General features: G+C 40.8%; 1 protein-coding gene across 1 annotated transcript in view; it reads right to left on the bottom strand.

The window, feature by feature from the left end:
* The window catches only part of LOC145417488 (tyrosine-protein kinase transmembrane receptor Ror2-like), a 146,748-nt gene that overhangs the window by 113,098 nt on the left and 19,640 nt on the right, over positions 1-14,010 (bottom strand). The window contains exon 3 of the mRNA XM_080286195.1: positions 5,082-5,250. Coding sequence (XP_080142321.1) covers positions 5,082-5,250 — 169 coding nt within the window. The remainder of the gene's footprint in view (positions 1-5,081; positions 5,251-14,010) is intronic.

The raw sequence follows: 14,010 nt of genomic DNA on the forward strand, positions 1-14,010 counted from the left end.
AAATGATGTCTGGACCATGGTCTGAGGTCAAGGAATGACTGACTGAGTTAATTCTCACATATACAACAATTATTATTATGCTGCTGTGGAAATGATAGCTGGGAGGCAGAGTAAGAGATACAAAGGTAAAAGTTATGGTTAATGAATGACTAACCAAACTGTTATGCATGAAGTTTTTGTTTTTTGTTTGCTTGCATGTGCCAGCCTTGGGCATCTAATGATGGCTCTCCATGCTGCTCAATCTCTAGTAGCCTCCCTATTTAGTCCCTTATCTCTGAGGTCATGCTCAATGACTTCATCCTAGGTCTTTTTCAGTTTACCTCTTGCAACCATACCCCTAACGTTAACACTTTTCACTTTCTGCACCCAAATGTCATTCCCAATCCTCTCTACATGCTCAAACCACCTCAATCTACCTCTCCTCATCACAACACCAATACACTCCAGTCCCATCCTACCTCTTAACCCTTCCATCATAAACCTAGCCCCCCCCAGACCTCGCATTCAAGGACGCACTGCACATCCACCTAATCATTGTAATTTCTGTATGTTTGAGGCTGTGAATATCCTCTTCCTTTACTGCCCAGGTCTCACTACATACAGCATTACACTCCTAACACAGTCACATACAAAGATCCTTTAGCAAGGAGGGTGAGCCCTCTCAATGTCAGGAGAGGCTACACCTCCCTGAACTTTTTTCAACCACTCCTTACTCTAGCCACAATGCTAGTTCCAGCTCCACCTCCAGCACTTAACATGTCTCCCAGAAAACAAAACTCTTCTACACACTCTAGAGACTCACCAGCAAGATCAATCCTTTCACGCCTGATAATCTCCACATGCTTTCCCCGACACACTGCACACATGAAGTCAGCATTATCTCACAGTTTACCTCTAATACCACTACAGTAAAGCCCCAAGTTTAGTGATATCTTCGTTTGCGGTTTCATGGTTAGTGGTAGCCTGCATATACTGTATTCCCAAACACTGAGTTTCACGCAAAAACCCCTCTGTTTGCGATGAGAAAACGTAAACAAGCTGACAACAGAAAGTGATCATTACTTGTTTGCCGCTATTGCTGTAGAAGAGATGCAGCACGGGATGGATGTGTTGCATGGAGAGGTGGAGGCAGCTGAGGCAGAGAAGGGTGGAGGTGCTTGAGGTGGCAGGGCGCAGTAGCCTCACCACCTGCCTTGGAAATTACATACCTATCCCTTTCATTAAACACCTCACTCCAGCCTTCAATGTGAGTTTCCATGCCTATTATGCACCAGCCTTCAATGCGAGCTTCCTTGCCTATTATGCATGTTGTATTAATACTAGTTTCTTTTCAGGTGTGATTGGTAAAGTTTACATAGCATAAATGGGTTTTAGGGAGAGCTGGCATGGAACCCAGAACCAATTAGCCTCTTTCCCATAGGATCAATTGCCCCAACTTTATCAGGTTCATTGTTCATGGTACTTTTCATGGAACCAATTAGGTGAGAAACTTGGGGCTTTACTTCTCTTGAGCACCCACTTATCACAAACACTGCACAAGATGGAATTACTTCCCACACCCTTGTGACAAATTAAAAATGGCCACTCTCCTCCTTCTTTGACAGTATTGTACCGCCACAAGCTCTAGATACCATCATCTTTGTTTTATCTGCATTTACTCTCAAGCCCTTGTGTCCCATACCATCACTCCTCTTCCTAAATCTTTCCTCCACCTCCCTTTCATTCTTTGCAATCAACACCAAATCAACAGCATACAACATCTCCCATAGGAGTCCATTTCTGAAGTTACGTGAGAGGGCTTCTGGTACCATGATAAACAACAAGGGGCTAAGAACTGACCTCTGATGCATGCCAACATCCACAGAAAATCCAACACTCAAATCTCCATTCACTCTTACCTAAGTGCAAACACCCATATACATAGCCATAACCACCCTAACCAGCTACTACCCCGATCCCAAGCTTTCTCACTGCCCACTTCACCAAATCCCTGGGGACTCTGTCAAAGGCCTTCTCCAAGTCAACAAAAACTAGTACAGATCCCTGTTCTTTCCAATGTATTTTTTCTGAAAGCTGTTGAACAATGACTACGTCATCAGTGGTCCCTCTGCCTGGCATAAACCCAAACTGCATCTCATCAGTGTTCACTCTTTCTGTAATCATACCTTCTAAGACTCTCTCCATTACCTTCATTATGTGGTCCAAAAGCTTTGTGCATCTATAATTTTCTCTTTCCAGGGCAGCACCCTTCTCCTTGTACACATTTACAGTCACACTCAGGGAGGCAGTGGCCGAATCAGAAGAGAGGTGGTAATGGACACAGGTTCAAATCCCCGCTGGAGTAGGGAACAGTTTAAGGATTCAAATTTCATTAAAAGCAGACTTTATTGATCCACCAGACGACCCACTGACATGCTGTAAAAATACCCCCACTAATACCAATACAGTACATCAGTCCTGTACGAGACAGCCCTAGCATGTATTCAATATGGACGGTGGTTGTTAGTGCCGAAGTGGTGACATGTGGAGGTGTATGGACATAGGAGGACTGCTGGGCCATGATAACAGGCTATGATGCCTATCCCTTGAGTCGGACACATTATTAAAAAAAAGGGGGGGGGAGGACAAAAGGCTCATATATGATTGTATTTATCAAGTCAGCAACTAACTCCACTCCTGTATCTCTTGAGGTCTTCAACATTTCAGCAGTCAACCCAGATACACCTGCTGCCTTCACCACCTGCATCCTGCCTATCTGCCTGCTCACAGTTGCAACATCAATTAAAGGCCATGAGTCAAACACTGGATCTGTTGGCTTCAAACCTTCCCTGTTCCAGTCAAACTCTTCATTCAACAACTGTTTATAATGCTCTCTTCAGACATCTTTAATATCCCCACTATTCACCACTATCCTTCACTCTTCACACACTGCTCACCTATAGTATCTCTGTTTTCCCTCTTCATCTGATTTACCACCTTAAATATCATATTCTTCCTTTCCACAATATTTAAGTTATCCAGTATGTCTCTGAGATTCAGATTTTGCCATGCAAACTTCTTTTCTTGTCTTCTGCTTGACAGCCAAGTATTCCTCTTTGTTACCATCCTTTTTCCATTCCTGGAAAAGAGTTTTCTCCTTAACTTCAGCTTCTACACCCTCATCCCACCACCAACTTACCCAATGTCTGGGGGGGTGGGGATCCCTTGCCCATCCACACACTGAATCAATAACTCTCAGGAGACTGATCTTAAGAGCTCTGTACTGTTCATTAACACTTCTGTCAACAGCTCCGTGTTCAACCCCTACTCTGCTCATCTCGTTATAGAAGGAATCCTTTACTGCTTGGTTTTTCAACTTTTTTATTTTCCTCCAAGGAACATTGGTCGTCCTCATTTTCATCACTCATTCCTTAAGCACCTTGTCACATATCAATTACTTGTGTTATTGCACACACTCTTCACTCCCTATAACTTTAGCATCCCTCACTAACCTCCTATCAGCCCTCCAGACCAGGAAATAGTCTATCTGGTGGCCATTTCCCCCAGACTCATATACAGTAATCCCTCTAATATCCGAACGCCCAATATCCGAACATCCCCACTAACCGGACATAATCCTCCTGGGATCCAATATTCCCAAAATGGGCCAAAAACCGCAAAAAATTGGAAAAAAATCTGATTTTTTTCCCTCCCATAATTTGAAATTCCCGCCTGGCGCCAAACAGCTGTTACACCATGGTCCCTTCACCCCTTCCTTCCTCCCCCTCCCCCCTCCCCTGTCAGGTTGCCATTTGGTATTTTTCATTACCAAGTGTGGGCCAATTTGGTAATGAAAAATTCGTTTGGTAATGAATTAGAATAATGCATTACCAAATGGATTTTTCACATGTATGAGGATACACAGGATGGAGATGGTGGATTGTTTGCTCTCTCTGATCAATCTGCTACCCTACATAGTGTGAAAATAATCAACATGGTGTTAGTTATAAGGAGAGTGATTACATGTATTTCCACTTGTATATATAATTAGTGAAGAATATATGCTAGCTTTACGAATTTGGTAATGAAAAGTTATATTTGACAATGAAAGTTGAGGAGATTGGTAATGTGGCTGTTGCGATCTGGCAACTCTGTTACCCCACCAACATCAACAGTCACAGCTTAACTCCGATGGAGAGCAGATACTCATAACAGTGCAAGCCACAGGTGCTTGTTTTTTGTGAATAAACAGTGAATAAACTGCAATACCTTGCCACTAGAACACACAGGAATTTACAGTGTTGTGCAGTGTTAAGAAATTAGAATTTAGAGTGCAGAGGATTAACTGTGGACTGCAAACTGGCGGTTCAAACCAGTCCAAGAGCAAGGGACTTGTAAGTACCCAGAATGTTTAATATTGTATAAACTCACCTCTAAAACCTCATTTTATGGTTCTTTTGCATTTATTTCAGTCTTTTATGTCCCTTATTGGTGTGATTTGGGTCTTAAATAGGTGCAATGCATGTCCAGAGGGAGTTGTATAGGTGTTTTTCAGACTTAGGGTCCATAAGTACTAGTCCATAAGCTGGGGCCCAATATCCGGACAGGACCACTATCCGGACCTGCCTATGGCTCTATTGATCCAGATATTGGAGGGGTTACTGTATAATCAACCTATTCTCTCTTTTCCTAAAGTGTGTGTTGCACACAATCATGTTCATTGCTTCCCCAAACTCAAGTATCCTTTCCCTTTCCTCATGAAGTAATGATTATAATGTCAGAGGAGGAATGAGAGTACAATGGCAGGTACTTAACTGACTGAGCTGAAACAATTCACAATTGCATTAATCTTGAAAACTTATTACTTCTTTAAACTGTTCATGAACTTTGAATACAAAATATATACAATATGGATACTTTATATACTTACATCTATTTGTTGCCTTAACTAAGAATCATTGGTATTTGTGAAAGTAATGTTTCTTGCTGAAATTTAATCCTCACTAAAAGTTATTTTCACTTAATATGGTAGTTTTTAGGAGGGCATTTACAGTGTTACGAGAAGAATTACTGTAGTTTGAAATTCACTCCACCATACTCACGGCTGACAGGATGTACAACAGATACAGTGAATGTCCTGGAGTCAGTGGTGCGGCGGTCTTGTACCACATTTTCTGCCGAGCATGTGTAGTTTGCAGTGGAGGTGGCATTGACCGTCAGCACAGACCGGGCATATGTGCTGAATGGGTGGAACTCTATGCCATGCAGCACCTGTAGGAGGGTGACAACTTAGAGCAACTGAATGCAGGGTTAGGGTTAATTTATAGGAGGGGTGGTTTTGGATTGAGGCTACATGAAATTGATGCACATGCACAGTATTTTAAAATGCATTCTTGTTATTTCCAAACAACTGATTCAGTTCAAGAAAAATTTTTCAAACTGGAGGGATTAAATAAAGACCTCATCAATCCCATCACTACCAGAGGATTTCCTATGCTGAGTAATAGTGACTTGTAGCAACAAGAATTAATTAAGCAGCATGCCCCCTTGCTGGAGTGATTAGAAGTTGACAGGGTGAACTCTGTGCCATGCAGAATTTATTCAAGGGTGGTTTGATCAAGAGATGAGGGAGCTGGGGTACAGCAAAAACTGTGAGGACATCTTTTTCACTTTGTTCTTGCCACCATAAGACAAATGAATTCAGATAAAGAGAAATTTATCAAACTCAAGAAGTAAATGATGACTATATCTAATCAAACCAGTTCAGAAAGTTTCTCCACAGCTAAAGACTATGAGGAATACATCACCTGAGTAAGGTGCTTTAAAGTAACCAGGTATAACTTTATTTGTCATATGGGACCTGTGGGAGGGTGATTTGATTTGGAGAAGGAGGTTTGTTTCTGGTAATGTGGAAAGTGTCTTTTTCACTTTGTTGTCAAAGTGAAGTCAGACAGTTTGATTCAACTTAAGGGCAATTTCTCATACTGAAGGAATTACTGAAAGCTACATCTAACCTGTCCAGTTAATCATAGTGAAGGAATTAAAGCAAATGGATGGAAGGTATGACAGGTGGATTCAACGAGGGGAGCGAGTAGAAAGGGCTCGAGTGCCTTGGGGACATAAAGAAGAAAAGGAAAAGGGGGTTGAATGGAGAAAGGGGTGATGATGCTGAGGAACAGAAGAAGTTGAATACATGGAGGGGAAGGTCTGGGGTAAACTGGAATGTGTGAGGTTAACAGTGGACAGGTGGAACTGTAAACCATGCAGAACCTGTGGGAAGGTGGTTTGGCTTACAGAAGGGGGTGAAATTCATTGTTACAGATGAGATGGACTGGTTAGATTATACTGAATCAGATAAAGCTAATGAGACAAGTCTTAGACTGGTTCTACCTATCTATCTATTGCCAGATGCCTCAATCCCGTAAGAAGTGGCCACAAACAAATCGCCTCCATGTCGCCCTGTCCCCTGCCATTTCGTTGCCCTGCTCCCAGCTCACATCCTCCTCTCTCATATACCTTTCCACTCCATCCCTCCATCTCATCCTTGGCCTCCCCCTTCCCCCCTCCACCTCACTCACATACACTCTCCTCATCAGTCTCTTGTTAGTTTAGGTTAATGGAGTAATCAGAGTCAGAGTTGGCTTTAACCTCTTCCATCTGATGACATTTTTAAAGTTTATTCTTAACACCACCATACAATTTTCTTCAGTTTGAGAGACTTTTTTGTCTGGAGGAGTTGGTTAAGGCCTTAACTCTTCACAGTCAGAGATTTCCTCATACAAATAAAGCTATCCCATGGCAGCAAGATGTCTTCGAGTAGAATGGGTTAATGGATTATCAGGTACCTCAAGTTATGTTAATGTGAGAAGGCAGGGTTACAATAATTAAGTTAATGGGGAAGTTCAAATTGAGGCTTCACCAGTGTTCATGTGTTGGGATTAGGATAATATGTGAAGTGCATGGTATGGATGAGTTGGGTTGGATAAGCTTAATCTCTTTAGGCACTTTTTTTTGGGGGGGCTGGTCCAATATGATTTTATTCTCTTTGAGACTTTTGAGCTGGAGAAAATAAGTACAGCCTCTCCCTCGCTACAAAGTCTCACTACTCTGAAAATAACAGACCTGGCAGTGCCAAGAATATAAATAAGGGCTAATGAGGGCCAAGTTGGTTTACACTGGGAATGAACATGTTTGGCTATGTGATTAGCCCAGGATGATTTTGATTGGATGTGTATGCAGTAACTAATATCACTGGCTAAGTTTTCCATAGCTAATATCACTGGCTAAGTTTTCCATGTTAAGTTAATTTAGGCGAGCTACAGGAGTCTGATTATAACAAAATGTTAAAATATCATTATTTAATAGAGTTGTGAGCTACATTAAATGATCACCATCATCAATCTTTCCCACCTAGGGATAGGGAGAAGTAGGTTCCACAGAGAAAGGAAAGAAAAGAAAAATTACACCCACATTCTAAAATACTGTTTATTGGGAAGATACTACTTCAGGCCAACAGCTGTATCTTACCAGAAAACATTTCCATATGTAGGTACTGTACAGCATAATTATTCCCTCATTTTCCCCATCATCATCATTCAGATCTCTTTTCCAACTTAAAAACAGGGTGAGGTAAGATCCAGATAAAAAGAAAACTTGATAGAATGAGAACTAACCAAAGTCTGCCCAATTCAATGGGCCACACTCTCATTCAAATCCCTGTACACCTGGCTCTATCTCACAGGCACACCTTCCAGGTATATAACTTTCATAATCTGCCTATCTACCAGTCAATTATTCCAGAAAAGGTACAGTAGAATATCAACAATTGCACACAGCTTAGGGTTAATTAGCCAGAGTAAGCTTACATCACGTTAGCTGGGTAGTCATACTGTAATCAAAGAAAAAATAAGTAATATCAATGACTTCTTGCAAAAACCAAAAGTCAGCTGTTAATAAACCAAATATTGTAGATTAACTGTGGGACTGAAAGTTTGTTAGCTTAGGGGGGCCAAAAATATTGGAACAAAAGGTGGGACGGACTTTGATACTCTTTCCCTAAATGGCTCCCTCCCTGAATAAATTGAGTGCAGATAGCCACTGTAGATAAACACAAAAAAAAATGCCCATGGATTGATGGGTTTAAAACCTGATGCTTCAGTATGAGACCGGAACAGCTTAGTTGCCTGAAAATGGATGATGCCACATCATCTGAAATACATGTATATTTACCAGATGGTCTGATGCAATATGGGAAGCACTTTTACAAACTGGAGGGTTTAGATACAGGCTTCATTAACCCCCTCACTAATAAAATGTTCTCGTAACCTGAACAAAATAATTTCCTAGCAGTAAGAACACACCCTCACTAATACCAACACACCAGTCCTGTATGAGTCAGCCAATTACCATATATATATATATATATATATATATACTGCGCGCGTGTGTAAATTATTATAAACTTGTTTAATTATTCCTCAGTCATCCCACTATAAACATCTGCCTGCAAACATTTCCAGTGTTATTCTGGTAATTATTCATCTCGAACATTGAGTCTAGAGTAACGTGTAATAATTAAAAAAAAAAAAAAAATTGTATGAGCGATTAACAGACTTCATTTTCCTTTAGAAAGAATGACATGGGAGGTCCTAATTATAAGATCAGTCTCTGTAACTACCAGTACCATTCCTGTCAAACATTACAAAACGGAGGCAAAGAAACATAACTTTGACAGAAAACATATATTATAGATGCTGTAATGTAGACAGACTCAGAGCACAGTGTGATACCATACAAACAACATACCACTCTAGCACTTTGTGAATACGTCAGACGCATGATCATTGGCTACTGATACTGTGAGGTGAGCAACTCTCCAAACCTTCCCACTCCCGGCCGCGAAATTTTTTTTCCTGCCCAGTTCCGTCACTTTGCACATATGGCATCGTTGCCCTGTGTTTAGTTTGGCACCGCCGTGCAGCAGTGAGCCATATCGGATGCCAGGTTTAGTATTCATCACAATTATTTACCTTTTTTTATGCTTGACTATAAATATAATACCTGACTATCTATATTTTACATGGATTGAAAGAATAATAGAGACATAGAGGTCATATAGTTTTCGCTGCCTTAGCTTAAATAAATATAAAAAGGGGCCATACCAGTCTTTACTTCGTCACTCGTCTGCTGAGAGAGAGAGAGAGAGAGAGAGAGAGAGATTGAAACAGTATAAAAAAATAACATGCAGGGTCATCAATAAAAAGTGAGTATGCAAGGAAGATACTCTCAACACTTTGCTAAAATTAGTTATATGTTGATTTAATGAAAATACGGTACGTCTTAGGGGTGGTACATGACTGTTCGTTGAGAACACTTATCAGTAACATATGTTGTAGGCCTATACTACTTTACCTGTCATTGCTCCCAGACGTACGATTCAATCAGCTGTGTTTACAGGAGAGAGAGAGAGAGAGAGAGAGAGAGAGAGGTTAATGACCCATAATATTTTATCACCTAAAACGCTTTTCATGATCATTCTTAAGGGTTAACCTTGGTAATTTCTGTTGCAAGCTGGGAAATATTGGTATCAATGATGCCTGAATATCAATGTTTCATTAGACATTTTCTTAGGTATATATGTCAGGTTAGATTTCAGATTATTTTCTTGTTTTTCTTAGGTATATTAGTAAAATCATTTGTCAGGTTAGATTTCAGATTATTTTCTCGTTTTTCTTAGGTATATTAGTAAAATCATATGTCAGGTTACATTTCAGATTATTTTCATGTTCTCATGTCCTTTATTTCATGTTAAGTATGCTTGAAGGGTTTTTGTATTTGATGAAATGCAAAGCTTTATTTGTTACGGTATAATCTTTATTAACCCTTTAACCGCGGGTGTCATTCCAGAATGACACTGCAAAAACTGGACCAAACCGCGGGTGTCATTCTCGAATGTTTGTGAATATTTTGAATACCCCGCGTTTTTTCCGAGCGCCAATTGTTTCAAGGGAGAGTAGCTATTAAGTTCTTTCACTCCAGCCAACCTCCACCTCCCTCTTCCCCCCCTTCGGGCCCCACCTCCCACCCCCTGGGCCCCCCACCCCACCCCGGACCAAACACGCATCAGTATCTGTCCAGCTGTGTGAGTGACAACACTGCTGATGTGATAGTGAAGTGCAGGCAATTACAGTGCCTTTTACCTGCCTTAGTGAACACAGAGTGGGTGTTTATCGTATGTGCAGTGTTCATATATGTTTATAGTATTATTATCAGAATGAGGTTGGCATTTGGTAATGGTGTGTGAGCGAAAAATAGTGATTACAACACCGCTGATGTGGCAGTGAAGTGTGGGTAATTACAGTGCCTTTTACCTGCCTCAGTGAACACAGAGTGGGTGTTTATCGTATGTGCAGTGTTCATATATGTTTATAGTATTATTATCAGAATGAGGTTGGCATTTGGTAATGGTGTATGAGCGAAGGTAATGGTGTGTGAGCGAAAAATAGTGATTTTACACCCCTCACTTCTAACGGCACTGCCTGTCCTGTGAAAGTCAAGAGAGTCATGAAACCTACATCAATGGAAAGCTGAAGGTTAGTACTTTCTAATGGTACCTTATTTTTTTCTCTAGCTTTATTCTGTGCAGAGTTATTAAGGTTTAAAGGTTTGTTTACATTTGGCTGAAACCCCCGCGGGAGAGGACAGTCAGGCCAAAACAATACCCGCGGTTAAAGGGTTAAATATTACACAGCACCAGGCACCATATGCTATTTCCCATGTGCTGATGACAGGCATTGGGTCAGACATGAGACATTATAGACCAGGGGTTCCCAACCTTTATTTACCCATTACCCCATTTTCCACACCTCCCTTCACTCATTACCCCTCATTGCTTATGTTTCCACAATTGCATTTTAGCTGCTTAACATTTTGATGCCTAGATTTTAGTTTGAATGTAGGACTTAATTAAAGGTTAGGCTAAAACCAAGAGTTATTGCAAGGAGTAATTTATTTTTATTATTAACACTGATACCAAATAAACATGACTTTAAACATTCATCTCTGAATTTTAGTATAGGTCTGAAAGTCTGTCATAACTGGTATGATTTTTAGATTTTTTTTTTTTTTGTTACCTCCCCCATTACCCTTCACAAAAGACCAAATTACCCCACTTGGGGTAATTTACCCCAGGTTGGGAACCCCTGTTATAGACCATTGTGTGCAAAATAAGTAAATCAAGAGAAACAAGGAATTAAAAAAATAAACTCACTTAATATATTCTATTTGGTAATAGCACTGGGCTGGGAACACATTTGCTGATCTTCAGTGAGGGACTGAATGTAAAATAATGACTGGAAAATAAGCAATTATTGTTGTCATATTAAGGGTCTACTTTGTTGTTCGTGAATAATCTCAGACAGTCTGTGCAACTGACCCATCTACCATAGGCAAGCAATCGCCCCTGCAAGTTTATCCCATGCAGTGGTTTTGGCGCCCCTTCGGTCCCAAGTCAGTCCTTTTCAGCTCTTCCACTGTCCCTCCTTTACCCTTGTGCTTGCTGTCCCTCCTTTCCTTCTTTTATCCTTGTGCTTGCTGTCCCTCCTTTCCTTCTTTTACCCTTGTGCTTGCTGTCCCTCCTCTCTGTCTTGTCCTTTACATTTCATGGGGGTGATGTGAAGCCCACCGAGGTGCCCCTGTTAACTGGGTGGAATGTGCGACTGCAGCTTCCACCTAGGAGCCAAACCTTCACAATATTCCTGCTCCTCACCGTCGTGGAGTGCTGTCTGTCGCAAGGGAACATATGTCAACTGCATGGGATTATCTTGCATGAGCAATTGCTCGCCTGTGGTACATAGGTCAGTTGTACACACTGATTGGGGTTATCATACAACAACAATAACAACTTCCAATCACTTAGTACGAAAGACCAGGCAACAAAGAAGGTACAAATGACAAACAGAACCAGAGGGATAGAAAGAGAGCTGAAAGTGAGGATTATGATGCAGGTGGTCAATGAAAATTGGTGGCAACAATTTTTATTCTTTTTTCTTTTTATATGGTACGTCATTAGACCCTCACCACGAGTGAACAGTATCCTCATATGAGGAGTGGACTAGTTGTTGTTGTATAATAACCCCATTCAGTCTGGACAACTGACCCATCTACCACAGACAACCAATCACTCTTGTAAGGTTATCATAAACAGTGGACTTATGTTCCCTGTCGACAGACAGCACCCAACAACAGTAAGGCACAGGGATAATTGCGAAGGTTGGCTCCTGGGTGGAAGCTGCATTCACATATTCCACTCAGTTAACAGGGGCACTTCGGTGGGCTTCACATCACCCCATGAAAGGTAAAGGACAAGACAGAGAGGAGGTACAGCAAGCACAAGGGAAAAGAAGGAAAGGAGGGACTGTGGAAGAGCTGAAAAGGACTGACTTGGGACCGAAGGGGCGCCAAAACCTTTTGAGTTTTTATTTTACTCCTCAAGGATAGGTTAGGTAAGGTTGGGCTGGTTCTTTAAATGAGTAAAATTGAAATTATTTCCCGTAAATATGCCACACGGTAAAGGAAAGTTACTTAGAACTGTCTAAAATAATGAAAAAATTATATATCTATATATATATATATATATATATATATATATATATATATATATATATATGAACATGAATTTCAGAGACGTCCAAAACTTAGAATTTACCACACAAAAGTTCCTCCATGCTTTGTCAAGATACACCATTTTTGCTCTTGCTACAATGCCTTTTCCATATAGGGGAAAACAGTCACTCCTCTATATATTTTCCCACTTCTCCATACCATTTGTGGCCTCCCAGAACCCATTGTTGCACTCACCTGACCCGACTCTCATGGCCTTGCTATATCCCTTTTATTCTTCTGTTAGCGTCCACTCTCTGGTTCTATATAATAGGCAGGCCTACGCATGATGCTCACTCTAAAAACTAACCAAGTTACTGTTATTAACAACCCCGTTACACCAAAGCTTACCTTGAAGTTGATTCATGACCAGCAGACCCAGTGATGCGCCATTGCCGATTGTAAACACAACTGATTGAATCGTACGTCTGGGAGCAATGACAAGAAATGACAGGGAAAGTAGTATAGGCCTACAACATATGTTACTGATAAGTGTTCTCAACGAGTAGTCATGTACCACCCCTAAGACGTACCGCATTTTCATTAAATCAACATATAACTAATTTTAGCAAAGTGTAGAGAGTATCTTCTCTCTCTCTCTCTCTCTCTCAGCAGACGAGTGACGAAGCAAAGACAGTGGTATGGCCCCTTTTTATATTTATTTAAGCTAAGGCAGCGAAAACTATATGACCTCTATGTCTCTATTATTCTTTCAATCCATGTAAAATATAGATAGTCAGGTATTATATTTATAGTCAAGCATAAAAAAAGTAAATAATTGTGATGAATACTAAACCTGGCATCCGATATGGTTCACTGCTGCGCGGCGGTGCCAAACTAAACACAGGGCAACGATGCCATATGTGCAAAGTGACGGAACTGGGCAGGAAAAAATTTTTCGCCTCCCGGCCATCCTACCTCCTACTCACAGTTATCAGACATACGGGGTCTGGCTGCTGCTTCGTGACTATTCGTTGACCAAACAGTGGGTAACGCAAAACTTTCCCTGGCTGTTCCTTTAACACCACTAGCTCAGTTTAATGCCCCGACACAAACACTGGTACGGGCTTTTATTTACACTCATACTATTATATGGCAAATGAAACAAAAGTATTTGGAGGCCGAATGCTAGTGGCCCGCCAAAATATGTAGTTAGATATATCTACAAATCAAATCTGAAGGAAATTAACAAAACTCTATGGAATTCACTCACTGTGTTTCGCAAAATGACAATTTATATTAAAAAGTATAAGGCAGCCGGCATTCGGTCATCTTTGATCAAATCCTTACCAAAAGTAATAGGCTTCTGCATATCCACATAGTTGCTATTTTCTGAAGATTTGCTGAAAATTTCTCCACATCTTTTCATGT

The sequence above is a fragment of the Coenobita brevimanus genome, chromosome 110 (genome assembly GCF_032717465.1).
Source record: "Coenobita brevimanus isolate Jiangsu-jjx chromosome 110, ASM3271746v2, whole genome shotgun sequence".
Classification (NCBI taxonomy): Eukaryota; Metazoa; Arthropoda; class Malacostraca; order Decapoda; family Coenobitidae; genus Coenobita; species Coenobita brevimanus.